Source organism: Streptopelia decaocto, assembly GCF_964273445.1.
Source record: "Streptopelia decaocto genome assembly, chromosome: 6".
Taxonomy (NCBI): Eukaryota; Metazoa; Chordata; class Aves; order Columbiformes; family Columbidae; genus Streptopelia; species Streptopelia decaocto.
The window spans coordinates 40,513,265-40,540,106 of NC_138660.1; the positions used below are offsets into that span (position 1 = coordinate 40,513,265).

At 42.2% G+C, this 26,842-nt stretch overlaps 1 protein-coding gene across 1 annotated transcript in view; it reads left to right on the forward strand.

Moving 5' to 3' along the window:
• The window catches only part of TMEFF2 (transmembrane protein with EGF like and two follistatin like domains 2), a 127,139-nt gene extending 103,457 nt beyond the window's left edge, over window positions 1-23,682 (forward strand). The window contains exons 8-11 of the mRNA XM_082057228.1: window positions 14,795-14,918; window positions 15,940-16,098; window positions 21,606-21,692; window positions 22,098-23,682. Coding sequence (XP_081913354.1) covers window positions 14,795-14,918; window positions 15,940-16,098; window positions 21,606-21,692; window positions 22,098-22,194 — 467 coding nt within the window. The 3' untranslated portion in view covers window positions 22,195-23,682. The remainder of the gene's footprint in view (window positions 1-14,794; window positions 14,919-15,939; window positions 16,099-21,605; window positions 21,693-22,097) is intronic.
• The last annotated feature ends 3,160 nt before the right edge of the window (window positions 23,683-26,842 follow it).

Sequence of the window (26,842 nt, forward strand, 5' to 3'; positions counted from 1 at the left end):
AGAACTGTGCTCCAAACACTGGCTCCCACTTCTTCTGCCTTCCCCAAGACTGTGTACCTTACTGGTTGTTTTTCCTTTATAGCATCATGTAAGCAGTATTCTGTAACATTTTGTTCTCATAAAGGTTATGGATAAAAACAGAAATTGTATGTGAAATAGAGATGAGCAGACCTAAGTTCATGTAGGCGTTCCTACAGATTCTTCCATTTTGTGTCCCAGTCGATGAACACATGTATCGTTTACATATGTTTTGTCTTATTTGGAGCATGGAAATCCATCTTCCTGAGCAAATCTGAGCCTTTCAGTACCCACTGATCTTTTTGTCCTCCACTCAGTGTCTGTGTTTTGATCAGAAGAATGAATAAGCTCAAAGGGAGGCAGAGCTTGCAGAAAAAAGAAGACACTTTCCTTCTCACAGCTAAAAACGTGATCCCTAAAACTCAACTCAACTTCAATTGTCTCCGATTTCTCAAGTTGTCTTTAATCAGATACCTTCTTTCTAAATTGGACCTCTGATGGCAAGGGGTACCCAGAAAAAAAAGAATGCAGGAAGGGACCCTCAGCAAAAAAAACTTTTGTGGTTTGCAGTCATGCTAGTTGTTATACTCTAGTTAAAGGGACTCAGAGAATTTGTTTCTCCCAGCCTTTGTTTTCAGAAGTTTACGGAAATGAAGATCCAGCAACATGATCTACAACCACTGTTTGGCTTCCTTGAGCATTTGCACCAGAACACTTGGCCCCGAAGAGCATATGTGAAAGGACTTGCAGTTATCAAAAAAAGGTCGTTTTATATCTGACCGAATCACATTGTGACATCTCTGTCTTTGCCATTACTTAGATGAGATACCCTCCACTTGCAGGCCCCTCCTTTGAGATATACCAGCCTTAAATAACAGGGCTCTATATTAACTCCATCTGGCAATGCAGGAAGAGTCCAGCCACGAAGTGGCTTTCAGGGGTCTGTACTTAAATTTACTGCAGACAGCCCCAAACTCACTTCACATCAGAAGTCACGGGGAGGCTTCAATTCTTCTCCCTTCAGGGCCTAGAAAAAACCTGCAGCCTAATTCTTCTGTAGGACACGTGCCAGGAAGATGGTAGATACCAACTGTCTTTCACATTTTGACATCTTGGCGAAGGCATTTCCCTTTTGGTAACATCTTCTTTCCCTTCTTAACCCACCTATAAGAAAGGACAGTGAAAAAAATATTTGAGACTAGAGTCTGTCAATCTTCCTTAAGGAACAGGGTGGGAAAATGAACCCTGTTGTCTGGATTTGGGGAGGAGGTTCCACTGTTCTTCGGGCTCCAGGCGCTTTGATTAGCTCAAGAGCCATCCTTGAAGGATGCTGTTCAAGATGGTGCACAGCAGCTGTTTGCCATCCACAGCACTAGATTGAATTAGTTAATGGATATTATGGAGTACCACAGTGTATTTTTATGCCTGGCAGCTCTATTTTAGGACTAGTTTCTGTAAATTTGCTGTTAGGAATTAGAGAGCCTTCCCAAGGATTTGAGAGTTAAAGTTATAATGACATGCTAGACTCTCCATTTTCAGGAAACATCAACATTTAAATATTTGTGTTTGATCTAGTCTGAAATGTAAAAAAAAAAAAACTATTTTGAAATATTCATAGAACTGAATTTCTTAAGAATTTTGTTTCGTGGGATGTTTTGGCATTCTCTATTAAACGTTAGATATCTAAATATCATGAGATGAAAGCATATGACAGTTATAATAAATAAGTTGTATGGTAAGGAAAGTTGCTGCTTAGAACTGACTAAAACATCATCTTTTCTAGAAGGAGTATCATCATGTCAAATTACAATACCAACACAAGATAATTTGATCATTTAGACATGTGAAATGGTAACCTGAGCCTTAAGATAACAAAGGCTTTCCCCTAGACTTGGGAAGTATAAATGCATCTGGTAGAATGAGAAGAAATACAGTTGGGGAAGAAAAGAAGGAGCTGGTATATTAACTTTTAATAGACCTTCAGAACTGGACCACATGCAGCTAAGTAGCAATTTTTGCCTAGTTTAATAAATTTGAGTAAAGACAGCTAAATACCTTGCCACATCAGTTTCACTTTGCTGATGGTTCCACTTCTTTTCTTTCAACACATCTGCTAAAACCCACATCTCGCACTGATTGTTCGAGCAATACAATATAACTGTTCTTTTTATATTTCTTAAAATTTAGTGTATGAGATATTGAAACCACAAGTGACAGAAGTTTGTTACTTAGGCAAAAAATGGAAATGGTTTATAGGAGATAGGAAATGTTGTGGAAGGTGCAGCAGTTTGAATATCAGCTACACGTTCTCCCATACCTCTGTCCATAGGAACATTTCTCTGCATCGGGGAGAACCCAGCCAGGCACACATCGGTACCACTGAGTAAGCAGAAGGGTTTTAATTACTCAAGTTTGAACCACAGCATTTCCCTGCTTAGTGTGGTGACTTTTTACATACTTGGACTGTCATCTTACCATGTATCCACGAGCATTAAGTTAGTGTGAAACTCTCTTCCTCTAAGTACAACAGCTGTAGATGAAATGTGCTGTTGCAGAACCAGTGGCAGCGTGTTTCAGAGTGTTATCAGCATTACATAATGGCAAAATACTTTTCAGGAGGAAAAAAAAAAATACCACCACCACAAAAGACCAACTCCCTATGGTTTTAATCTCCCTCTTTTATTTTTTCAGTGGTTTAAAGCTCTGTCAGGTGTACGTCAAAAACACCCCCTCCCTGGGGTATTTAATTTACAATTTCATTTAGTAATGGAAGTGTACTTTCATCTAGCTAGGATGGGAAAGGATTAAATAAAAAGCTTGTTCTAAAATCAAATAACAGAAGCCTAGCCTGTGCTCTGCAAATCAAGTAGCCATGGAAGGGCTCGTTATTAGTCTGTAATATCAAAACTGATAAACTATTAGCGTTTTGTCAGGCGTAATGTATGCTAAACATTTTCCTCTGCCGATTGCCTCAACAAGAACTGTGACTGTTTTTAGACACATCTGGCACTGCGGATTTTTTCCATCCTGCATTTCAGTGATTTAAAGGGCCTTGGCTGGGCAGAAGGATGTCAGCTGTTTGGTTTAAAATACTGTTATAAGAGTGAATAAGATTTAAAGAGGCAGTAGGTAAAATTCTGGCCTCGCTGATGGCTTAGTGACTTCTCTGTACAGCTTTTTCATCCATTTTTATTCTTAGTAAATTTTCCATTTCCCAAAGTTGCCCTTTTCCATTCAGCTTCTCCATATCAGCTCTAGGAGTGAGCGCTGGGATACAACACCAAACCCTGTATTTACACAAATGCCATCTCTGCAGCTCATTTGTGTGGTGCTTCTAGAAGACAATAACGGGTGAGACCAGATATTGCCTGATAGACCTTTGGCATTTAAGCAATATACAAAAAAATTGAATTTGTATGGCAAGATTGGACCCTTTTGTTGCAAAACCAAGAACATGCAGAGGTTTTGGCTCTGTCCTGCTGTCACACAGTTTCATGACAGATGGGAATCAAAGCATATCTTTGGTAATTAGGTAAAAGAATATAGCAGGTTTTGCTGCAGTGGCATTTTATATGGCTTTACCATTTTTTCCAATACTTAAAACTGGGAATAGTAAGAGATGTCCTTCCAGCTTCAGGCATGGGAAAGGAAACATACTGAACTCCTGATTACTGAGTAGGAATTTCTAGTGTATAGTCTGCTAAAAACTGATCCTCTGAGCAACCACAAAAGGTTTTAACAATAGAACTGGGCATATACAGAAAGCAAAGTTGTAGACTGTGTGGACCCATTACCATCACAATTTTACAGTGCAGCACTCAGGGGAGACAGGTGAGTAAAAATAGAGGCAAACTGAGCAGGATTCATCCGTCAGAAGCTGTAGTGCTTTGCTTTGTACAGATGAGTGATCATAGTTTTGCAACATGCCAATAAAATGTATTTACTTTTCTGAATAACCCAAACAAAAGCAGTGAAAAGCATGGCTGAAAATGTGCTTTTAGCCAAAACCAGGCATATCTCTTGAGCAGTCACAGGCCATTCAGGGTCATATTCCGGCAACTAAAATAACTAAGATTTGCACAAGGGATTTGCCAGGCATGGGATTCAGGAAGCATTCAAAATACCATATATAGGAGTTAGGTATTTTTATTTCAGTCTCCTGTTTTCTTACACATGCCTCCCCCAAATCCTGCAGCTCTTTCTTCAGTTTCCTGGATGAGTTCTCTCAGGCAGTGTGTTCTTACAAGCACAGATGCCACTTGGAAAAAAAGAAAGGAGGGAAGGGAGCCAAATAGGTGTCACACTCCAGCTTGGCAGCACCTTACTGACATGCACTGCACCCCCCCAAAAAAAGAGACTGCTTTTAGTAATCAAAACTGAATATAAAATTAGTGCAAAACTAGGGCTGTGAAACCTTCGGGTTGTCAAAAGGGCTGAAGGAAATGCCTTGTGGCCAAAATGCTGTCCCTGCCATGCTTGTCCGCGCTGTCACGTACCTGGGTAACCTTTCTGTCTCTGTACCTCCCGTCAAACTGTTTTGACAATTTTGTGATTTGTACTCGCTTTCACTTGTAGTTTTTTGAGTTTGTTTGAAATGTGCAAACAAAAAGTAAATTCTCGTAATGTCATGCTGGCAGGCATAAAAATAAATCGGAGACCTTTCCAAATACTACTTCTTGCGATCCGTTGATCTCTGCGGAAAACAATCCATTCAGACCCAGAGTTCCGATTGGAAATTAAGGGATAGCCTGTAATTGGTTTAGGGTGCACTTTTATTTGCAGCAATTTCTCAAACGAAGCTCCTGTTTTGTCTCATTGATCTCCTGCTCAATCTTTCTGCCAGTAAAAGCCACTCACATCACTGAAGAGACAGGGCGAGGATTGATGGAAAACGCAGCTTCGTGTTACAGAAGATGTGTGTGTTCCTCTGAATACAGTCAGTTGAATACCAATGATAAGTGCATCTCCCTACAAACATGGAAGCATGCTTTCTTAATCCACAGTTAAATTGCTTAAAAGCGATTTTTATCAACATAGTCCTTAGAAATTGGAAGGGCCACTAGTAGCATCAGTACTTAAACTCCTGCCAGCCAGCTGTGTAGGTGCCAAAGAGGGAGTCGCTTCAGGACACCGGGTCTGCATGTGTGGAGACCTTTGGAATCTACATTATTGCAGGAATTGGAGGGGAGAGGGGAAAAAAAAAGAGTTTGACTCCCCCATTTTCGAAGTTCGGAAATCCTAAATTAAATTTACAGAGTGTACCCCAGAAGCACCCCAGGCTTGAGCGTGAGTTAGCCTGGTGGCAATTGCGAGGCCACAACTTAGGGCACCACAGTGCCCTGTTTGCTAGGGATACAAATCTGTATCAAAATTGTTGTCTGTAACTCTTACCAGGTCTATCATTTTCTTCCATCAGCCTGTGGCTAGGAGACGGGAGACATCGTTAGTCATGAGACTGTCCCCCCGGGCCATGCTAGCAATGCGCTCTTGCTTCCTCTACAATATTAATATTCTTGACACCTGTCTTAAAACTTAGGTCATGCATATCCATCTACTCTTAGAAAAGCATCAGAAGGGTACAAATTTCCCTATTTTTAGGGCCATATCAAAAGTATTTATCAGCTTTCTGGCACCTCATCCCATTTGTCATATTTGATGCTATCTACCAGCAGGTGGGGGAGGAGAATGAAGTCCTTTAGAAATGCAGAGGCAGATGGGTGAAGCTCCATAAGCTAAGACCACAGTGATGGTTAAAGGTGACCCCTGGCAGTTGTTGCACCTGTTGTCACTATCGGGAAGTGCCTGTTTCAGTTCCCAACAGCAGGCGGAGATGGGGGCCGAAAGACTGCTGCTTTCACCTTACCCCTGTGACTGCGCATCCCAGCACAAATGCGTATGAAGACAGGGCTCAATCTGTGTTTTATATGTAACTTATAATACGTATGTGAGAGGTGTTGAGATTGTTTTTCCATACACACGTTGCCAATGGTAAGTTCTTCCAGCTCCTCCGTGACAGGTTCCTTGAGGCTCCGCTTTGGGCGGCTCTTTGATGTGCAGGTAACTTGTTTGTCTGCCTCGTGCCACAAAATTGGGATGTTTTCCTTAGCACTGTTGGTTTTTAGAAGGCAATGTATTCAGGTTGAAACTTTGCCCACATACCATCTGCTTCAGCCTTATCTTTCTTTGACAAGAAAGCTGAATATATAATGTCCATTTGGCTCTCCCAGCATTACATAAGGTTGTGGTTTTGTGTTAGGTTTGCAGTTTTGGAGCTCCCCAGCAGCTCTTGTTTTCAAGTGAAAGAGCAGTGACAAAAATCAATACCATCTTCATAACTGTAATGAATGTGACCCACAGCCTTTTTTAGGATGACCACAGGCTTCCGTCATACATCTGAGGCCCATTTGCAAATATTGATTTTTATTGCAGATTATCTGTAGCCGTTTCATATGAAATCTTAAGGTCTTGCAGTTTTGCTCTCTGTGCTTGTTTTGGTATCAAAGGTACAGCTATAAATTAAAAGACCTACCCATAGACACCATTGATAGCTAAGGTTGCCAAATCATGAAAATGAGGTGTTTCAGGGTTTTTTAAGCTTCTTAAGGAATGTGGTTCTCAGAAAGCTCCAACTGAGTGAAAGCACTGCTTTGGAGGCGCAGCAGACTCTGTTTACTCGAAGAAGTGGAAAAAAAAAGTGGAACCTTCATATGCAAATGTATGGCATTTGGAAATGTCATATAGCTGCATCTACATATAAATAAGCCACTCTCGGAGTGCTGCACTAGCAAGGCTGCTTTGATATAGAAATTGCATAGTAGCACACAAAGCAGAAACAGCAGGACACCACTCAGTCAAGTTCAGGGAGTTTTGTTCCTTAATCACCACTTAACTAACTTAACTAACACTGTGTGTGGCTGGGTGGAGGTTGTGATTAGCTGCTGTTTGGTTGTGGGTGTGTACATGCTGCGTGGGGCTGGGCAGTGGGGATGATGTGCCCCAAACGTAGATATGCGTCCAATGTCAGCATCCCTTTTAGCCTCGTCTCGTCCATCCCTGCCTGCTTGCTCTGAAGAAGACACGATTTGGTCACATAAAGGAGCATCTTCTGCTGCCAGCATCCACATACTGGGACGGTATTTCCATCGCTGTTTAATCTGGTATTAAAGAGTAAATTGCAACTCTCAAAACTACGTTTTCAGAGGGGAGGACATAGAAAGGAGCATTGGTCTGGTGCCCACTCTCCGCTTTTGGCCACGTCTAGCATTGGCACTAAGAAATAGCTCAAGAAGAGATGGATGGGAGGGACGTCGAGCCAGTGGGAGGAATTTCCCGTGGAGGGATGCCGCCCGCTCTGCTCTTGCCGTGGGTGATGGATACAGTATCACCCCTCTGCCTCCAGGCGCACAGCCTTACTGCCAGAAACCCCACTAATCTCTAAACTGACACCAACATTTTTTTTTTCAACGCAGAATTACAATAATAATAAGGTTAACTCATTCTCTAAGGGCCCTGTCATGAGCTGCCTAAGGAAACATATGCAAGGAGAAAAAAACTATGACTTTATTGCTTTACATGGCTGGTTTCTGAAGGGGAAGGAACTGCTCCGATGGGGCCAGTGGCGAATCTCTTAGACAGGGAGATCTGAGTGAAGGGAATGTCAGCGGCATGCCAAAAACAAAGACTAGGTGAGTTAGCACAAAGAGGGTTTTAATCTATTCTAGGAATGGGGTTAACGCAGATTTATTCAGTCCTGGCACAAAAGGAGGAAGCACGCACTGTAAGGGCCCCTTTACCCAGGGCTTTAATAAAACCATGATAGGGCCCTGCATCATTAAATCACATCCGTAGCAATTATTGCAGGCCTGGAGACCAGCCCCTGCTGCAGTGGTCTGAAAGAGCTCCATCTGGGAGGTTTCTCCACAAAAATGATAGAATCATAGAATCATTTTGCTTGGAAGACATGCTCAAAATCATCGAGTCCAACCATAACCTAACTCTAGCACTAAACCATGTCCCTAAGAACCTCATCCCTGCATCTGTTAAACCCCTCCAGGGATGGTGACTCCACCACTGCCCTGGAGAGCTTGTTCCAGTGCCCAACAACCCTTTCCAGGAAGAAATTTTTCCTCATATCCGGTAACTTGGTGAGAGCTAACGCAGAGATGACATGGGGAAGCAGGCAGGTGCCATTTACAGGCAGCCATGAACCGCCTCGTGAAGCTGCTGAAGGAAGACGTTGGTGTGTCACCTCTTGATGTCCTCAATTCAAGTGTGAAGGCACTTGAGCAGCATCTGCTTTGAGTAGCAGCAACCACTACTTTTAACAACAGCCTGGGTAGGGGTCAGTGGATGCAATTCTCATGTCAGCACTTGAACACTGAGAAAACGCTGGTTTGAAGCAAGACTTTAGCCCACATGGCATTTATTTTCTTTTTCAGCCTGGCTAATATTGCCGGGCTTTCGTGTTCAGACGCATGAGCAATTGGTGCTGGTGTGTACTTGTATCTCCGTGCTATTTTGGGGTTGTATTTTACTTTGTAGTGCAGTAGCTACCTGGTAGCATCTGTGCCAGTGAAAACAGGTGGAATATGGCCAAAGGAAAAACAAATGAGGGTTAAAAAAAAAAATTACATTTAGTTTTGTGTAGACAAATGGTCTTGTTATGTGCAGGAAAATTATTACCAAGTTGTCTAATTTCAAGCAGTTTTCTCAAATAAGGAAGATCTGTCCACAGATGTTGTAAACAAAAGTACGTCTCTATTTCAAAAGTTCAGAGATAGTTTTAACATATATAGCATAACCCACATATATATATGCTGACAAGCTGAAAGTATTTTTTTCTCCATTTGAACATCTGGGGATTATTAGTGTCTTAATTCATTGGTTTCTATTATTAATAATGGTAGCAGGCTGAATAATTACGATACATTGCTGCAAAAGACAGAGCACAATATTTTTTTTCCAAATGCACAAGGACATCTTGCCATCATCTCAAACATGAAAAGCACTAGATTATTTTAAAAAAAAGGAAAGTGGGTGTTATCTTATTCCAGGGAACTCATTTGCATAGGGACATTTGAAATTAATAAATTACTGTGTTGAGCAAGCCTATTTTGCGCCTGAGAAAATAAGTGAACGTAATTTAATTCACAAAGTTCTGTTTCATTTTTTTTCTCTTGGTGAAGTAGCTAATATGGGGATGGTATTTTTTTTGGTGCAGTTTATATAGAAAGACGAGCTTGAAGTTTGTACTTGGTGTGGCCGTGGGATGAATTTAGCCTGGGGCTGCAGGATGGTGGTGCCAGACGTTTTCAGCTGACATTTGGTGTCTCACTTTCCACTCACTCGTGGGGCTGGTTGGGCTGGTGGGCTCCAAGCTCTTCCTGCCGAGTTCCCACTCCAACACCCACCCCAACAGGGATATTCAGGCGAGTTGCCTTTTGCACATTTTCTTCATTGGAAAGAGACACTCTATATTCGTAAGATCAAGAGCAAGGTTTTAAAGGTTTTCAAAGAGAACATGCTGTGTCAAGATAATTAATAGGACATATCTGAGCAGCTGTTAATGGTGAGCTATGGCTGTGGTGGTAGACAGCAGCTTTGTCAAGGGTGTCTGGAGCATTTGAGCAAAGACTTGGGAGAAATCTCTTTTCTCTCATCAGAGCTTGGATTTATCAGCACGGCTCTTCATTATGAGTAAGCAGAAAGCCTGCCGAAGGGCTTCATCCTCATAAGTTGCTGTGGCACCTCAATTCTTGTTAGATGCTATTAGAGAAGAGTAAGTACTGGAAAACCTGCTGAAGTAATTCTGCACTTTAAGGGGGAGCAACACTCTGACCACCCCATTCCTCCTGACTTTGCAAAGGGACTTTCAAACCTCTGCAGATGTTGCAAACGTTGCTGTGCTGAGGAAGCTCTCTTTTCCCCAAAAGAGCAGCAGTTGCTGACCCTGTGAAGACCACAGACGAGGAAAGCAGACTCTCCCTAGGGTCATCCACAGGACTCAGATTTCCACCCCTGGTCATCCACAAAACTTCAGGGCATCCTCTACCTTTGCTGCACAGGTTGATACCTTCTGGACCTTTATTTTGATTTCAGATGAGAATTGCTGCACCAAGAGTCTATCACACAGAAGAGCTTTGTTAAGTTCCCAATGCAATGCTCTGCAGCAGCTCTTTGGGACAGCTGCCAAGAAGGTACAAGGAGTGAGGAGGACACACTTCCAAAAGGGGTTGAGAAGGTTAAGGAAATACATTTGACCCAAGAATGCCTTTCCCCCTTCAGAAATCCTCGGAAAATGTGATGTGTAAGGAGTTACTACCTCAGTATTAGTGAGAGCTTTCAGCTGCAAAGTTGACTGACCTCAGTGGTGTAAAAGATTAAATTATGATCCAAGTCAATTCTCCTTAACCACTGTTTCCAATGAGACAGGTGTCAAAATAGCTTTTGCTGCACATCGCTCACCATCCCATCCCTTATTTGATGAAATATATGTGTATATATATGTATTTGCAGGACCTCCTCAGTCCATCATGACGTACACAAGGTATTAACAGTGTACGTTAGCCAATATTTTCTCATATGGGCAGTTATTACTTCCATAAGCTCCAACACTGCACACTGTACAACAGTGAAAATGCAAACATGCAAATTTACAGGTTGTGACTCTCTGCTTTGCTTGCCTGAAAGCACCTACAAAGTCTCACTGCTTCAAACATAAAGAACAACAGAATTATCAGCCCAGCAGAACTGATGGTTAAGTGCCTGGCAGTCAATTTTTTGGACATAAGAATCCTATTTTTGCCTAGATTTTCATGTAATTTCTCCAAAGGGGACTGCAGGAACTTATGTCTGGAAAGAATTTTCTGGGCACTCCAGGCAGCACTTCATATAATCCTCATCAAGGGCACTAATGAATTTACTTGTTTGTCAGCAGAGCTACTCCACATGTTCAGTTGTGTTCCAGAAGCTCCGCACTCGCTCTGATGGGAGCTGGGGACCGGTGAGGGCTGCCCAGAGAAGAATCTGTTTGCATCGCTTGCAGAGTCAGGTCCTGTTTCGGCTTTGGAATTTCAGCCTTCACTGAGATATTTACCTGAGATTTCTAATGGTGCACATTCAGCACCCAAAAACTGAAGGAAAGACATGTCACTAAACCAGAAATTAAAAGAATACAAAATATACTTCTTCCACTGCTTCTTAAGGGAGGATAGGAACAGCCATAGATATTAAGGAATTTAGACAAGATAGCTTTAAATAATTGATTTAACATGTCAGAAGATAGTGCATGAGGAAAAGCACGATCCCTGAGTGGGTGGTCAGTCACACCGGATGATTTTCAGTATCCAATTTCTTACTCCAGCGAAATAGCTCATCATCTCAGCATCTCACTGAAAGGCTGGAGAGCAAGTGTTCAACTCTGAGTCTTCTAGTAAGCAAGACGATAAGCTGTTTCAGTCTACACAAAGTAGCATCTGGCCTCAATGCATTTAAAAATAATCTGTTTTGACTAGTGTATCTTATACGATAGGCTATCATGTCATGTTCTGGCACTAACAAAAGACGTGAACAGTATGAAATGTCATGTTAGGCTAAAGATGCAAAAAATCTTGCAGAAATGCAAAAGATGTCGGCTTCATCAAAGTGACGTTTTCCTATCAGAAAAATGCTTCAAGATAAAAGGATACAGTTGATCTGAAGGGTGAAGGTGTATTTCTTTTTACAATAAAAAGGAGAAGCATTTTGAAAAATGCAGCAGGAATTGCATTTGTCCAGAGATAGGAGAGACTGACCCAGTTAGTCTAATTTTAATCTTCAGTTTTTACAGCTTCTGTCTCAAATTCTAGCCACCACAAAAAGGTACAAACCTTTCTTTTTGGTGCAAATAAAACTCTCACGCATAGTTGCCAGTAACAATGCAGCAAGTCTCATGTTCGAAGAGGAGCTACTGAATTTAACTTAACCAAAACCTAACTGTCTTGGAATTCGGTGTGTATTTTTGCTCTATGAATACGAGTCTGCTGTGCTTGTAAAAAAGTTAGTAACTTTGTATTTAAGCTTTGTTTTGTTTATATATAAGGTTGGTGTGGTAGAGGGGCTCCCTAGTTTGGTGTTACTATAAATCGATTAGTGACAATTGCCTCCAGTATTGAATTTATAAATAATCAAAAAATACAATAAGGGGGAAGTCTTAATTTCATTTGGTTTTACTTTGTTGAACTTTGTACAGTTCTTATTTCATTCATAATTTAAACATGTTTTTTTATTCATATCCTCTCTTTTTAGAAAAGATTTATAGTTCTTGTTTCAGAGTGATATAAACCCTGGGATGCATTCATGACCATATCTCACCGATGGCTGCATTACTGAAAAGTGCTCAGATTCTTCAGGAATGAGAGCAGTCAGTTTTAACTTGAGGAACTTTTAAAGCATATCTTGGTGTTTGGGTTTCTGTTTTGAATCTGAAAAGAGGTTTTGTGCAGTGAGAAAACTAATCTGTTTCGAGGCAGCGGAATTCTTTTGGGTGAATTCAAAATGTGCCTGAAGTAAGTGATGCTTTCATTGTGGTCTTTCATTGAACTAAACACAAGTTTTTTCCCCCTTTCTCCCTTTATGTTCAATCCCTGACTATTTTAGAGGAGTCATCAGTCAAAGTGAGTGACTACAGACAATTCCCTGTCTAAATTCTGTGGTTTCTTCCAAGCCAGATGATGTTTCCCCTATGAAGTGCTTGCAAAGGTTGGGCCATCTCATTTTTGATTCAGTAAAGCATTTTTCGTCATAACATCACACTTAGAAGTGTAATTACAAGTTCTGCAGGATCCTTTAAAGTATGCTGGAGACCTTTTTGAAGCAAACATGGTTTCTACCCACACGATTGCAGGAGGAGGAAAAAATCATTCCTCTTTTTACCAGCCCTACAGCCTACACACAGCAAGAGCATCTGCAAGTCTGGGAGAGGTCCTTGTCCCCCTTGCAAGTCCTGGTGGATTAGTCTGTCCAGAAAGTAACAATTTTCCTCACCATCTTGAAGCACGCCTCTATAAAAAAGACACCAAATGGTATCTTACCATTTTAGAAACACTGATGGCTCATCTGAGAGAGGAGGGATTCTCATGCTGGGGGGTGGTGGTGCACAGATGTCGCAGAGATGTCTTGATACCTGAGAAGAAGATACACACACCAAGAAAACTTCCTCTTGGTAATGGAAGTTTTGGAGGAAATGGCAGAGTATTTTCCACCATAGGAAAAAAAGAATGCGTATTAATAAGGATCCCATATTTCTTGCTGCAGTTTCTTGGACCATAGCAGAGGTCCAGCATGCCCAGGAGCCACTGGGCATGGTGCACAGATGATCACTATGCGTGTACGAAGTCCAGCAAGTCCCAAGCACATCGGGATCTACCTGGGTGCCCTGGGCAAGCCCACTGGTAGCTGGCAGACGTCACACACATTTTTTCTGTTCTGGGAAGAATTCCTGGTGGAAAAAAGGAACATAGTTGAAGATCTGGTGGGATGGTAACTCTTGTGTATATGTAGTTAGAGGTTGTCCTGTCATTCTCATTTGCTGGGAGCTTGTCTTTGTCTGTTTTAACCTAAAGACAATATAACCAACATTATCAGTGCAAGTTGTTGGAGACTCTTGAAATTCTCCTTGGACAGCAGCGATAGGAAGGAAATTCATTATGAAAATTTGAATCTTGGAGCTGCTGCACACACACTTTTTCCCAAAGGTGGGATAATACCTAAGCGTACCTGCTGCCGGCACGACTGGCTTGGAGGCAGAACACAAACTGCAGTTGTTTCATAATGCTCAGGGACTTCCTTTGGAAGGTACAAATGCTTCAACTTATTTGTGTGCAAACTACATTTCCTCAGCCATCTATCATGAGATTTTTGTCTTCTGTTTTTAATTAATTGTGCCTTAATAATGCTATCACAGAAGAAGGATTTTTATAATTTGAGATATCGTAAGTATTGGTTAAATGGAAGAATTCGCCAAAATTACCAAGATGAATTAACACATTGGTGGCCTACAAAATTTGTGTGAGTTTATCACACGTAATGTTCTGCATTTCAGCCTGTGATATAAAAGTCGAGCACATACCTGTTTCAAAACCTAACAATACCCCCATTTTCCTGGCCACATGGAAGGAAGTATTTTCCAGGATTCAGGTCTCAGTGACTGTTTAACAGCTGCAGAAGTAGCACCGAAAGTCAAATTATAATAGTCTGAAGGTACCCGTGCTGTGGGATGGGGAGGAGGCCAGCAGGCACTGGGACACAGGCGTTCAGCACTGCTGCGAATCTTCAGCTCTGGTCTCCTGCTCCTCTGCTTCAGCCATAAAATTGTCTTTCTGAACATGTTGTATTGAATAACCACATATAATTGTGATGGTAGATTACATGCAAATGCCTAGGTTCTTTGTCCTAGTCGTGCCTGGGAGTGAGGAGACCGTCTGAGAAGGATAGCGGAAATGATCAGGCATTTTTATGTGCTATTCTGTGATCAGTTTTTGAACAGACAAATTCTTTTTTTGGTGCCTCATTTGCTGTTACTTGCCAGGAATGAGATATGCAACAGGACGACAGAAAACCTTGCAAGGCTTTGAATCTACATTGACCTACCTGTTTCAAGGCGCAAACCCCCTCTTACAAACAACATCTTCTACATTTTTTTCTTCTGATTTTCCTTTCTTTTATAAAATGTGTTCTTTCCATCATTTCACCTTATCCTGTGTTGCCGGTTTAATGATCCCTTCACCTGTGTTCACAGAGAACGCAAATAAACTGGAAGAAAGCGCAAGAGGGATCTACATCCCTTGTCCAGAGCATTACAACGGCTTCTGCATGCACGGCAAGTGCGAGCACTCCACTAACATGCTGGAACCGTCTTGCAGGTAACCCTTCTCTTGCCAAGGAGGAAAGGCTACACACAGGATGATATGGACTTACAAAAACACTTGATCTGGATAAACTGCAGAAAATAATTATAACCGTGCCTCTTTGTGCTATAAAACCCATTAGACTTAAATTATTCAACAAGTTCTCCCCACCTTTTATGTGGCAAAAGTGTGTTGAGTTACACACAAAGTGAATTGATTGTAAAAACATTCAGTAACCTTCAGTTCTATTTAGATATATTTTACAAGTACACACTTCTGAGAGGAGCCCAAGCAATCTGGCTCAGTCTCTTATGGTTGCTCCTGCAATTGACCTGGATTTTCACATCTCCTTTCTCTGGCTTTTTGGGGGAAATGGGGCAAGAGTTAAAATGGGAAGACCACGTTTGTTCCCCAGAATCGCAGAGGGGAGACATCAGGCTGCAGGAGGGGAACGGGTGAGCACCTGGGTGGATGGTTGCAGCATCAACAGAGGGTTTTTTATAGCAACCAGACAAAATGTAAATGATGTATCCACTTGCAGGAACATCTAATCACATTTCATACAGAGCTCGGATGATTGCTTATCACCTCCTTAGGGGTAATCTGCATAAGGAGCCACAATGAGATGGCTTTTCACCCTCCCCCACCTCCCCAGAGAAAGGGAGAAATCGAAAATATGTTGCGCAAGGAACTAAATGGATTCTCACCACAACGTGCAAGTAGTTCCACTTGATGCTGTAATAGATAAGTCCCAGTCCCCTTGGCACCTCCTGGCACTTCCGCAGTGTTGTTCACTCTCGCAGACCTTGGTGATGCTGAGGACCTGAAATTTTCCCTCTGAGAAGTCAAGGAGGCACCAGTGCTCTTTCTGGGGGGCCAATTCTGAAAACAAAAAAACCCACACAAAACAAAACAAACCCAACATATAAGCTTATGCTTAAGCTACGGATTTTTTTTTTTTAAGATCCTTTTTTTTTTTTTTTTTGCATTCTTTGAAAGCAGCAGGTATAACTGGAAAAAATATTTTTTGTTTCAGATGCGATGCCGGCTATACTGGACAACACTGTGAAAAAAAGGACTACAGCGTTTTATATGTGGTTCCAGGTCCAGTACGATTTCAGTATGTCTTAATAGCAGCGGTGATTGGAACCATCCAGATTGCTATCATCTGTGTTGTAGTCCTCTGTATTACAAGGTCAGTATCTCTGGTACTTTGCAATAGGAAAAAAAACCAAAAAAACAAAAACCCAACTTATTTTTCCTTACTTTGTGCACTGACTATACAGATTTCTGCTGATAACCAATGCTTTTTAATTCACCAACAAGCAAAAGATATTGTCTGGTCCAGCCAGCCACTGTTGCTTCATTATTATGACTAAATTTTTACCTCCATCTTAATCAAACTTAGGTAGCAACGATACCTACAGCAAATGGAGTTCCTATTTTGTATTCAGATCCTTGGACAAATATTGTTCATATAAATAAGGGGAATATAAACACAGCAGCTGGATCAACACTTAATAAAACTAATCATATCTCCATCTGGTTTCCTCAAGGGGCCATTCCCTTAGTCCTAATCAGGCAAAGCACACAAACTTTTAAGCCTGTTTGCAATCCTATTGATTAAATGATTTCATTAGGCTTATATACATGTTCAAAGGTACGTACATGGTCTTCACTAGATGGTGGCACTCCAAGCCATATGGTATTTATTTCTTTTTTTCTTTAATTGAGGGAGAAAGGCTTGTTTGCATGGAAGGGACAGCCCCAAGGTAGTTCAGAACCAAAGGGGTAAATGCAGTCCTTCCTCTCCTACACCTGCTGCTCTGCTTCCTCCTCTCTGGGAGGGCTTGGGTAAGTTCTGAATTCAGATGTCTGCAGTCTTCCCTCAGAAATCACAAGGTTAAATTTATTCAGTTAGCAACACTGATAAATCACTCTTTTATAAATGAATTTCTTTTTAAAATACTAAAAAAAATAGAAGCCAGGCATCATAGCACTGTAGAAATAAAATCTCTGCTATATTTCAGTCCCTGTGTTGCACTACCTGGCTGGAGGACAAGTGTAGCATTTGTTCCTGGAAAAGACAAAAAGAAACAAAAAAAAAAAATCATAAATCCTTCTCTGGCCTAAAGGCATAAAACAAAACCCTCTGATGAAAGGTAGCTGCTTTTTTGGCCAAGCTGAGTCCATCAACGCAATGGTAAATGCCGAATGAGGCAGTAGATTATGGCTGTATTCACAGAAGTAATTCAAACAACAAAAATGTAGCATGTAGTAAGAAAAAGAAGATGGTGCAGTAACCGATAATGGAACAAATGCTGTGCATCATTTTGTCAAGTGACTCGTTTTGTCACTTTGCCGCAGTAACACAAGTACTTTATACTGAAGAATGAAGACAGCATGCTCTGAGTGTCCCGGTACTGCACTGCAAATTACTCGTCACGCTGTTTTCATACAGAGATGGTACCTTTCCCCGTATGCTTTGTAACCAAGTTAATTTATGATCTTTTGACTTTTTTTTTTTTCTGTAATGCATGTAATTACTGCAGAGCATCCTGCATCCCAGCATAATGACTCAAGATACATTTGCAAAAGTGTACCCTTAAGTGGCCTGAGAGACATCCACATGACAAGCGAGCATTGTGGGATCGTATGCATAAGTAATTGAGTTTTTGAAGTCATCTGCTTTGGGAAACCAGGTTTGAACTCGACACCCTGGACTCTGGAAAGTGATAAAACCCCCCTGCCAGGTTCCTGGGAGAAAGAAGGGAAACTTGGCTCCCAATTCTTTGCTGCTCATTTCAGTGCAGCTTCACCTAATTAATTTGTCAAATTAGTTCGGTGTGCTGGGTCCAAACCCTGCCTTTGAGCCACGTAATACTATCACTGTAAATCTTTTAGCTATCATTATTGCTGTTGCTCTTAAAATCATACCTCTAACAGGAGTGCAGATATTCAGGGTGTCATCCATTGCTGGAGGGCTCTGAGCAACTCCTGGACACTTTCAGGTGCTTTAATCTGAATAAACGAGCTGTGCTGCTGACAGGAGCCCTTGCCCCTTCCTCTGGCTCCCAGGCACTTGGTCCTGCCAACACTCTTGAGCCATCTTGGCATTTGTGTAGCCACACAGTGAACCCAGTTGGGGAATAGATTCAGCTGAAAATTCAACCAACAAAAACGATTATTTGTTTTTAAAGTGGCTTGATTCCTTGATGAGGTTGGCCACCTGGCTACTCATCGTTAGTGCCAGCAATGGCAATTAGCAGCTGGGATGGAGGAGCAGGGGACCAGAGGCCAAGAGATACAGAGGGAAGGAGGTGAAGCAGTGGTGTACAGTCACTACGCCAAGGACTTAGAGGTAAGGCAAAAGAGAAGCAATGATAAAAGTGAAGGAGGATGGTGAATAATATAGGTATGGCCTAGCGTCATAATGATTCTCAGCAGTTTTCTGTACAGCTTTGCGTTTTTAGTGCTTCCCTAATGTTTAGTCACAGCAGCTTATTTATGTGAAGAAATAACTTGATTAAAAATGAATGCATAATGTGTTTTACCTGCTATGAATCACATTGTGAGTAACTCAAGCTCGCGAGCAAGCTTCAATGGAGGGAGGGCAGGCAGCCTGTGCTGCGCTACCTAGTTTACATTGATATAACTGCTGCGTTCATAAATGAATGCATCCCACACACGAAGCACTATAAAGAACTTTTGATTAAAGAGTTAAGGACCAAGGAAAAGCTGTCACTCAGTTTCAGCAGATGATTAAGTCTAAAAAGCTGGTTAAATGCCAAACCCAGATGCACTTCAGACACAAGCTAACTGTAAATGCAATAGTATTGCTTTTAAGCAGTCACGGTGTCAGTACTTGGCCCTAGGACCTTCCCAGGCTTCCATCAGTTGGAAGTGTTGTGTATTAGGCAATTAGAACACGAGTGGTTTTGGTTAAAAGAAGTTTTTTCTCCCTGTACTCAGCACTGGTGAGGCCGCACCTCAAACACTGTGTTCAAAGACCTTGAGGTACTAGAGAAAGTTCAGAGAAGGGCAACAAAGCTGGTGAAGGGTCTGGAGCACAAGTGTGATGGGAAGCGACTGAGGGACCTGGGGGGTTCAGCCTGGAGAACAGGAGGCTGAGGGGAGACCTTCTCGCTGTCTGCAGCTGCCTGAAAGGAGGTTGGAGCATGAAGGGGATTGGTCTCTTCTCCCAAGTAACAAGTGACAGGACAAGAGGAAACAGCCTGAAGCTTTGCCAGGGGAGGTTTAAATTGGATATCACGAACAGTTTCTTCCTGGAGAGGGTTGTCGGGCATTGGAACAAGCTGCCCAGGGCAGCTTGAGAGGTTAGTGCCAGTTGGGTTGATGGTTTGACTTGATGATCTTAAACACCTTTTCCAACCAAAATTATTCTACAATTCTGCGATTTTTTTCATCATCCTAATTGGGGTAATCACTTCATTTGAATCAATTTTTCTTGACTATGTACTAAGTGACCGGATAGATACTGTCAGTGTGCTTTTGCGACAGTGCCTGTGAGATGTTCACCTCCTTGCTCCTGGCTGGAGCAGTCAGTATCGCCTGTTCTCTGGAAATGCACAGCTGCATCCCCTGGGATTGCTGACCATCCTGGTCATCCCCCAGCCACCTCCTACCGCCGTGTTTCTTACAAAACCAATCTGTTTGTGCCCACTGTGGTTTCCCACACTTGTTCCCCAGCCCTGCTCGGCATGGCTGAGCGCTGGTTCTTCTGCTGTAAATCCCCATCCCAGGGGACTCAGGAGGAACCCTCGGTGTCAGCACTGTCTCACTGCGAGGTTCTGCTGTGCCATCCCCGGTGGCATGGGCAGGAGAGGACGCCTGGGGACACTCAGGCGGGGAGGCTGTCAGCACATGACATGCAGCTCGGTGAATCAGCCCTGTGTTTGCTAACAACAGCTCCCTCGGAAAGTTTGATCGCCTTTTTAGGAACAGGCGGTGAATAATGAGTTTGTCACAAAACGGCAAAGCAGCTCAAGTCTGCATGAGTTTCATAATGAACGCTCTGCCGTGACCTCCGAGAGCGCTGGAGACGCAGGCTGATTTTTCCTGGAGTAATGATAGCAGCCTACTTTGCTGCTTCCCAGAAAGGAACAAGGCAAAATATAGCGCACAGCCATACAGTTTCTCATGAGGGGGTGGTCCCGTTGGCTTAAAAAGTGAGGCAAGTCAGGACAATCTGACCCATATTTTGTTAGACACTTATATAATTGTATTTCAGCATTTTGAAATATCCTTATGCTCTTGTTTAGCTTTACAGTTGGCATCATAGAGCTATAGCATTAACAGGGGGAAAAAAAATGGCCTTTTTGATTTTAAGAGGGTCAATAAAAAGTTATTTCACTCTGTTTTGCTGTTAGCTATTTGACCTGGAACGTTGAGCTCTCACTGCATGGAGAGGGTGGGCTCTCCCTGGTGCATAACCCATAGGGTTTCACAAGGAGCTGCTGAAAGCCTCCCTGTAATGGAAAAACAAAGTAGGGATTTTTTTTTTTCCATGTAAACGTGGTCTGGGGTATCATAGAGCTTTGTGTCATGCCACTGCAAGCAGGTGTTTCAGTCCTTCTCGTGTAGCTGCCCATGCACAGGGCAGAAAGAGGCACAACCAGGCTAAAAGCTCACACTGGGCTTAGGCTAAAGAAAGAGGACAAACGTGGCCAAATCAGGAATAGCTTCTTCCTCCTCCTGTGTAAAAAGTTAACCAGGTCACCCTGGGAAAAGGACCATTTTTATTGCTAGTTGGTATTCTGTAGCTCACCATTTTCCTAAAGTGTGAGCGTTTTTGGTAGGTGCTGGTGAATCTGTTGGTTTGGTTCTGCTTGCCTGACCATTTCTGCCATAACCTCCTTGGCTTTCAGCTGCTTAGAGCTCTCTGGAGCCTCCGGGGGCTAAATTCCTCCATCATTTCTGTCCAAGGGTGCTTCTCCATGGGAGAAAACCAGAAACATTCTTATTATCTTTCCATTATTGGGGAAACACTTTGTAGCAACGTGATAGCCAATGATATAGTGAAATGTGCCCTTGCTGAGGAGCACCATGAGGTTCCGAGGTAGATTTGTTTTTGCCACCATCCAAAGGAAAAGTAAGATTTATTTTGTCTTTCCTGTGCGATGGTTTTCCACACAAAGCCCAGCAGCCGTGCGGGGTGCAGGCGCCTGTAAGTAAAGTAGCTGCTCGCTAATGACCTGAGCACAGAGCATTTCCATGGAGACTCGTAGGGACTGCAGGCGCTTTAGCCCCCCACATCCACTTTGTAAATACTGCACGGGCCCAGGACACTGAGCAGGTAAGCATGAGACCATCCTAAATCTTCCACCTGAAAATAAATGAAAATAAAGCTGTTATTTAACCATGAGCTGAACAGCAACCAAGAGATGTTTTGCAGTAGGAGCTGTCGCAACGCAGCTCACCAGTAAAGAACAGGAATCTTAACATTTCCTTTGCCGTATTTGTGGTTGTTTTTTTGTGTTGTTTTCTGTTTGGGCTTTTGGGGTTTTTTGGTTTTTTTGTTTGGGTTTTTTTTTTGGTGGTACCATTGCCCTGAGCCAACCCATTTCATGTCATTGAAGAGGGAACGCGCCGAAGGCCAGAGGATGCTCTTCTTGCCCACCACCGCTTTTTGAGCAGATGCGTTATTAAGAGCCCTGTATTCTCACAAGTCTCTTTTTTCAGGAAATGTCCCAGGAGCAACAGAATCCACAGACAGAAGCAAAACACAGGGCACTACAGTTCAGACAACACGACAAGAGCATCGACAAGGTTAATTTAAAGAGCGCATGTTTCCACAATGGCAAAACTAACTGCAGAGAGCTTGGACTACAAAATACAGTATTATAGACAAAAGATTAAGACAAGATCTACACATGTTGCCTTGCATTTGTGGTAATCTACACCAATGAGAACATGTACTACAGCTATATTTGATTATGTATGGATATATTTGAAATAGTATACATTGTCTTGATGTTTTTCTGTAATGTAAATAAACTATTTATATCACACAATATAGTTTTTTCTTTTTCATGTATTTGTTATATATAATAAATACTCAGTGATGAGAAAAAAAGTGCCTTTCTTAAATTTGCTGTATCTCATAGCTGTGTATAGTCTTGGGATATTGTATATGGACACTAACAAATCTCTTCTTTCTTTTTCTTTTTCCAGTTCTAGTGGCAATTTTGAGTCTACTGAACTCAGTAGTAGGGTTTTGAGTTGGTCCAAGATCAGCGACAATTATGGATGTGGGAAAGGTGAAGAATAATTTAACCTACATTGAGGAGGGATAAAATATTTCAGATCCGGAGTCAACAACATTTCATCAGCCGCCTTCTCCCATACCATCTATCTTTACTCTCCCATAGCTTAGGAAGTCTTTACCTTCTAAATTAAATCCTAACCGAAGGGGAAATGGAAATTCTCGGTAACTGCCGTGGGAGTGTTGGGGGTGACATTTTGATTTGGGAGGGAATTAGGTGTCTGTCAAGGTGAACCCTACAAGACCACTTTGCAGAATCTCCATCTCTGGTCACTGGAGAGAGTGAAAATTGCTTCTTACTGTTGATTGAAAATTATAGGTTAAAAAAGTTAATAACATAATAACAACTGAAATGCCAGCACCATTTGTACCTCGTGAACATGCTGATATAATTTATTTTTTCAAAGAGAAGGTGAAAACTACTCAGAAAATACCTTTATGGGTGACCTTACTCCATTAAATGTAATGAACTCAAATGTTGGCTATACCTCAGGAAAATAAGGGCATGTGTTTTCTCACATCCACATGATGGACAAGATGCAAAGTTATTTCCACGGTAGCTGAAACTCTCCAAAACACATTCTTTTGAGAAGCTAATATTACTCTAGTTTGTGCTATGAATTTTGAAGACCACAGAGTGAGGCTGAAGGGCAGAGCGTGGTAACTTCACTGATTGACCGATGGAGTACTAGTCACACAAAACAACAGAATTGAACTAAAAAAAAAAAAAACCCTTGTAATGCTATTGACGGTGCTGCTCCTTTCAAAAGAGCTGTTGCCCAGGGAGAATGTACCCGTGAGAAGAGTTAGAAGCATTTCCCACTGTCATCACCAAACTCGGCTTTTGGTTGTCCTCCCCCCGCACCCCAGCCTGCTTTAAAGTGAATCCATTGCATGATGTTCACATGCTCTCAAGGGTTTTTTTTGTCTTGTTCTGGGTTTCTTGGCTTTTTAAAGGTAATAAAAAGGCGATTGGCAAGAGATGCTTCCAGGCAGCTGGTCTGTGCTGATTGATGGGAGTGGGAGTGCGGTGTTTCGGCAGGTGATGGTACATGGAGCCGTGGGCTGGGGTTGGACCACGGGGATATTTCCATGCTCAGACCCACCATAAAATACTCATTTTTTTTTGTCCCTGTCCCTGCTGGTTTTGTCTCCCACGCACAGGGGTGGAACCCAGGCACGGCTGTGATGGGCTGTACAGGTTTGATGGCACAAAAATCACTTCTGGGGAGACTTTGCAAGGTCTGTTAATTAAACTGATACCTAAGTGATACCTCCATTGGCTACACACAACACAGCAATGGCAATGAGCACCTCCGAGGAGCACTTAGTGTCAGGTTGATGCTCAGGTTGGAGGTGGCAAATGCAGCTCTACCCTGCAGCCCCTGGTGCTTTAAGCGAGGTGTTGGAGTCTAACAGGAGTCAAAAGCAGAGATTTTGAGCCGAATCCAAATGTCAGTCCCCCCCACTGGGACTATCAGGTCTGGATTGTTTACTTCAGCCAGTTAGATTAGCTACAAAAATCAAATGTTAACACATACACACTGCCATGTAGCTATAGCAATAAACCTAATTAAAAAAAAAAAAAAAAAAAGAAAAAGAAAGGCAAGGCTTGGCCTGGCCTAAAATAGCATAGCACCCGCTTAGGAGTGAAAATAGGTGTCCAACACATCACCTTTAAACTTGCCAAAGTTATTTGCCTTGCTTTTACTGTGTAATGCCACATTTAATCCCTAAGCAACCTGCATTTGTGAGGTGTTACAAGCTGCATCCCCAGCCACAACACCTGTCATGAAGCCTTCACACCTCCAAAAATAAGGCCAGGTTTTAAGTACCTGCTGTAGAGTGGAGGGCAGAGAGGGGAATGTGATTTTGTTTTTTATGCACAGGGGGCAGGTCTCACAAAGCTTTAAACCTCCTTAAGGCTTTCAAAATTAACCTTTGACATGCTGGTATGGGCACACAGTCTGAAAATAATAGTCTTGGGGTTGTACATACAGGAATGGAGATCTCAAACAGAAAACACTTGTAGAACTTGATACAAGTGCAGCAGGATTTGTTTTGTTTGGGTTTTTTTTTTTTTTGTCGTGGCACTGGGGCATCTGTAAATAATCTCGAATACCAGCACACACTTAATTACTTACTTTACAAACCACAAAAGAGAAGACCTAGTGTACAAAACCACTGACAAGACCAATAACGCAAGTTCAGTGCTATCACTTATGGACACCACACACCACCGATGTCCCAACACCCTGTGGGCACTTGCCAGCCTATCTGTTCTTTTACCAAGGCCAAAGCCCTTCATAAAAATAGTTTAAAAAAAAAAAAAAAAAAACACACTGTTGGCCTACCCATTCCCAAGGCTTTTCCCCTCAGCCTGTAACATTTTTGGAACAATAAGCGTGTTTTGTACACAATGCATTTAACACAACAGCATACTGACCTTGGTCCTCAAAGCCATTGGCATACAGTCAGTGCTGATGTCCAGATGATGTTCAACCCCTCAGAGTCTTCAGATGCAGATGAACAAGTCCACTGTGCCCAATCCCAGCCCACACTTTCCTTAAAATAAAGGCTGATCAAATATTCATTATTGTTCCTTTTCATCCAATAATAGTAAGACATGATTTACAGAACATTTATCATTACAAAAATATTATAGTTAATAGAGACTGGACATCCTGTTCTAGCTACTGGACATCCTATTCCCCTGTGCACTGAAGAACCACGATTACTTCAAATGAAAAGACACTGCGGCAGTTTTGTCTTTGCTGCTGGAGCCATTGCGCATCTCAGCTGCCTGGGCAGCACAAGATAAGCTCAGCTTTGCCAACATCAGGTGCCAGTCTAGAGGGACGTGTGTGTATGTCCCACGCGCGGGTTAACCAAGGGGGCGGACGGACATGGGCAGAAGGTGGGTACCGTGTATCACTGCCGCCTATTTTCCAGAAGCAGCTCTCAAAAAATAAAAAAAAGGGAAAAGGAAAAAAAAAAACCCTCATCTTCAAAGAGTTCTCTCAAGTTTCTTTGAAAACAAAATGATTAAAGGCTATCTTCGCTCTCATCCAACATCAGACGCATCTCGCGCTGCATTCTTGCTCTCACCCCTTATTATGCATGCAGCTGCTCCCGGTTTTGCTGGGCTGGAAGTTACACGCCCGAATTAAAAGCAAAGTTCATTACTGCACTTCGAAGTTGGCACCGCGCCTCGGCCAGGCCTGCCCATCTATTTTTTTTTTAATAGGTATATGGCTGTTTGCAAGGTGTTTACAGAGGTCAGTGTCTGCAGTTTTGATAGCCAGCAAAGAGTTTGGCCGGATTGTCCATCTGTCTGCACTTTTCCTTGGAGTCAAAAAGGTTTTGAATCCTCTGCAGTCTAAAACTTGCAGAGTCGTTTCCCCTTTAAACTCTTTTTGAGAAAAATCACAGGGGTGAGAGAATTGCACATAACTAATGGGAATACAGACATAATAACAGCTGGTTTTATAGTGGGGTTACTTGCTTGGCTTCTGAAGCTGTAGGCCTTAAGGCTGTAATGAAGAGACTGTAATCTGCCCTGTGGAAAGGTCCAAAAGGGAAAAGTTTTTTAAAAAGGGTCATCTGTAAATAAGCGTCTCCTGAACTGCTCGAAGTACACGGATGTCGGCCACAGCGTCTGCTGAGTCTGTGATTCGGGAGCTGCAAAACAGGGGTGCAGCCACATTCCCCTTTTCTCTCTGAAATGCCGTTGCCAAATGAAGCCTCTGCCCTTTCAGAGTGGCCTAAAGAAACCATATTTAATCATTTAGTAGCTGGAAATTCGCCTTAAATATCCTCTGGAATGTATCTAATGTTCAAAAGAGACCTGAATGTGTTCTGGATACTGATTATCCCTGATCTCTTATATGGTCCAGGATATACCATTTGGCTTTAGAAATGAGCCATTTCTTAAAGAATTCTGAGTATCTACTTGAGCATCTGTGGCCAGACACGTATTTAGCTTATTTCAGATGTTTTTATTTCATTTACTGCAGATTGTGTCAGTGGTAATTATGGTAGTTCAGTAGATGTAGTAAAAAGAAAAAAAAAAAACAAACAGCTTGAGTTATGATACCCTTTGTACTAACGTGTGTTAGGGACACAACACAGGTTTCAGGACCCATGTTTCTTATTAAGCTAGGATAAAGCAAAGAGTGTAAAATATAGCAATAGGCTGCTAATTCACATTTTACGAAGAGTGAGAATAGAAAATTGCCCCAGAATAAGGATGGGTAATGAGAGATTTTCTTTCGCACAGATCTGAAACAAGGGGGAATGGAGTGCTGGAAGGCCAGGGGAAAACTCTGGATATTTGTGGCTCGTTTCTTATAGAGGACAAGGCAGCCTCACGAGGATGCTTAAATGTTTGCAGTCATTGGACTGTCATGCAACTTTCTGTTCTGGGTGCATTATTGATAAACAGTGTTGGCTTAACGGTAACTCCTTTCCTTATGAAAACTTGAATTTACTTTTTATTTAGATTTGGAGCAATAGGAAATTACTTTTTTTTTTTTTCTTCATTAATTGAGAAAGAATGCAATAACGATGTCCCGGAGCAGCAAGCTGAGTCATGAGCAAAGCACTCAGCCGAATGGAGAACGGGGCGAAAGGAGGGAGGGGGTCACGGTGCCGC